Genomic DNA, 2,196 nt, shown 5'->3' with positions numbered 1-2,196 from the left:
TATAGAACAACAGGTGGAAGTAATTTGGTGCTAGATGACAAGAAGAGTAAAGTAAAAATGTTTATAGCCTTGACTTTATTGGAGCCATTAAACTAGCTTATTCATTGTTATCACACACATACGATTACCTGATTATGCACAAAACCAGTCACAAGAAGTCTATGAAGCATTTCCACTAACTACAACCACCATGAGCTACTAGCATGCCCTTAACATGCTCAAAATGAGTGAGAGACATCTAAAACAACATGGAGGTAATAAAGAGTAAAGTAAAACTGCTTATCAGCTGACTTTATTAGAGCCATATATACTTTCACAATTTCACTTGTTCACTATATTTGTGTGATAGTAATTATGAGCTAGGCGCGGCGTAGACGACAGTGTTGACAAGGAGGTGGCAGACCTCGCCCTGTCCGGGCTTGATGTTGAGCTTTCCACTAACGACAACCACCATGAGCTACTAGCATGCCCTTAACAGCACCAACCAGAGCAGTAGCTCAAAATGAGTGAGAGACACTTGGGAAAAGATCTTCTAGTGTAGACATCTAAAACAACATGGAGGTAATAAAGAGTAAAGTAAAACTGTTTATCCGCTTGACTTTATTGGAGCCATATATACTTTCACAGTTTCACTTGTTCACTATATTTGTGTGATAGTTAGCTATTATATAATTGTATAATTATGAGCTAGGCGCGGCGTAGACGACAGCGTTGACAAGGAGGTGGCAGACCTCGCCCTGGCCGGGCTTGATGTTGAGCTTGCGCATGGCCGGGTGGTTGGGACTGAAGCCGCTGGTGTCCAGGTGGCAGGAAACGCCGAGGTTGTCGTAGGTGGTGATCTTGCCTGACGCCTTGTCGGTGACACTGGCCGACATCTTGTAGATATTGGTGCTAGGCAGGTTGTGGCAGTACTGCGCCGTGAAGGCGAAGGACATGGTGTGGCAGGAGTACTGCTTGGTGCCAGCGGGGCTGACCAGGTCCAGGCTCAGTATGGTGAGCGGCTGGTCCACGATGGTGGCGTCGTAGAAGAACTCCATGGACTTGGGAGTGCTGGTGCCCAGCCTGCTGGTAACGAAGGAGGTGAGGTCCTCCAGGGAAAACGAGCAGGTGCGATCATTGAATCCCTTGGGATCCTTGTCCGTGCACATTTGCAAGTTGGTGGCCATGGCGGTGGCCATGTCGGAGGTGGACGCGATGTCCAGTGTGCTGAGCATGCTGGGAAGCTTGTTGACGGACATGGGGAGCAGGTCGGAGATGGGCTTGGGCAGGAAGGACCTGGAGGTGGAGAGGCGCGACCCTAACAACTCGGGCTCGGAGACTGTGATCGTATTGCCCGGCTGCATATCGCTGAAGCGGGTGAAGAAGAGCTCCAGGGTGGTCACGGCTTCCGCCGCATGCTTGCTACGGCATTGGAGGATGGTGTCGTCCAGTAGCCTGCGGCGCCTGGACATGCGCGTGCAGCTGTTGAAGGCGAGGGAGGAGGCTGTGGCGCCGCACAGGATGTGGGCCTGGCTGCAGAACTCGTCAGTATTGGTGAAGCGGCCGGAGGAGGCGAGCTGCTGCGTGTAGGTAGCCACCTGGTCTGTGGAGAGAGGGGACTTCAGCGCCGCTAGGCCCGAGGACAGCAGTATGCCGGGCGGATCACGTCCTTGTGCTAGTGCCGCTGCGGGTGAGGCGAATAATAATATTGCTCCCTGCAACATCAATGCGGCGGCACATGACAGGAGCATGAGCAGGGCACGCTTGGAGGCCGCCATTTTAATTCTGTATGCACTAATGATTTGCTAAGATACTGACAACTGTGCGCTGCTGCTCCGAATTATGAAGGACGTATATATACTATGGAGTGCCACAGACGACAAAGATTCTTCCTCCTCCGGCCGATTCTCTCGAGGCCAGCTTGTATCTGCAGTACCTGTAATATTAGTTAGTATGTGTATAGATTAGTTGGATTAAAGATTCTCTCGAGGCCAGCGCTAGCTTGTGAAGAGTCTGTAGCTTCCTACTCGAATACGGCAGCAGGCGTCGCTAATTGCGAGACACACACACACACACACAGAGAGAGAGAGAGAGAGAGAGAGAGAGAGAGAGAGGCGCCCGAACCCTCTCGCCTCGTTGGAGATGTTTTTGGCTTGCTCGGTGCAAAAATACAGTGATGTCATTGGAGATGTCGTCAAAGTTCAAACTTTTATCTCT

At 51.0% G+C, this 2,196-nt stretch overlaps 1 protein-coding gene across 1 annotated transcript; it reads right to left on the bottom strand.

Moving 5' to 3' along the window:
* Positions 1–680: 680 nt before the first annotated feature.
* Positions 681–1,866, bottom strand: LOC147436270 (BURP domain-containing protein 3-like). The gene has a single exon (XM_086487841.1). It carries the CDS (start codon positions 1,755–1,757, stop codon positions 681–683), a length of 1,077 nt encoding a protein of 358 aa, XP_086343967.1. The 5' UTR covers positions 1,758–1,866.
* Between the last annotated feature and the right edge of the window lie 330 nt (positions 1,867–2,196).

This window comes from Adiantum capillus-veneris, chromosome 18 (genome assembly GCF_014529385.1).
Source record: "Adiantum capillus-veneris isolate H3 chromosome 18, ASM1452938v2, whole genome shotgun sequence".
In the NCBI taxonomy this organism is placed as follows: domain Eukaryota; kingdom Viridiplantae; phylum Streptophyta; class Polypodiopsida; order Polypodiales; family Pteridaceae; genus Adiantum; species Adiantum capillus-veneris.
The sequence above is the reverse complement of the archived record's forward strand: the minus strand, read 5'-3'. Positions and strand labels throughout refer to the sequence as shown.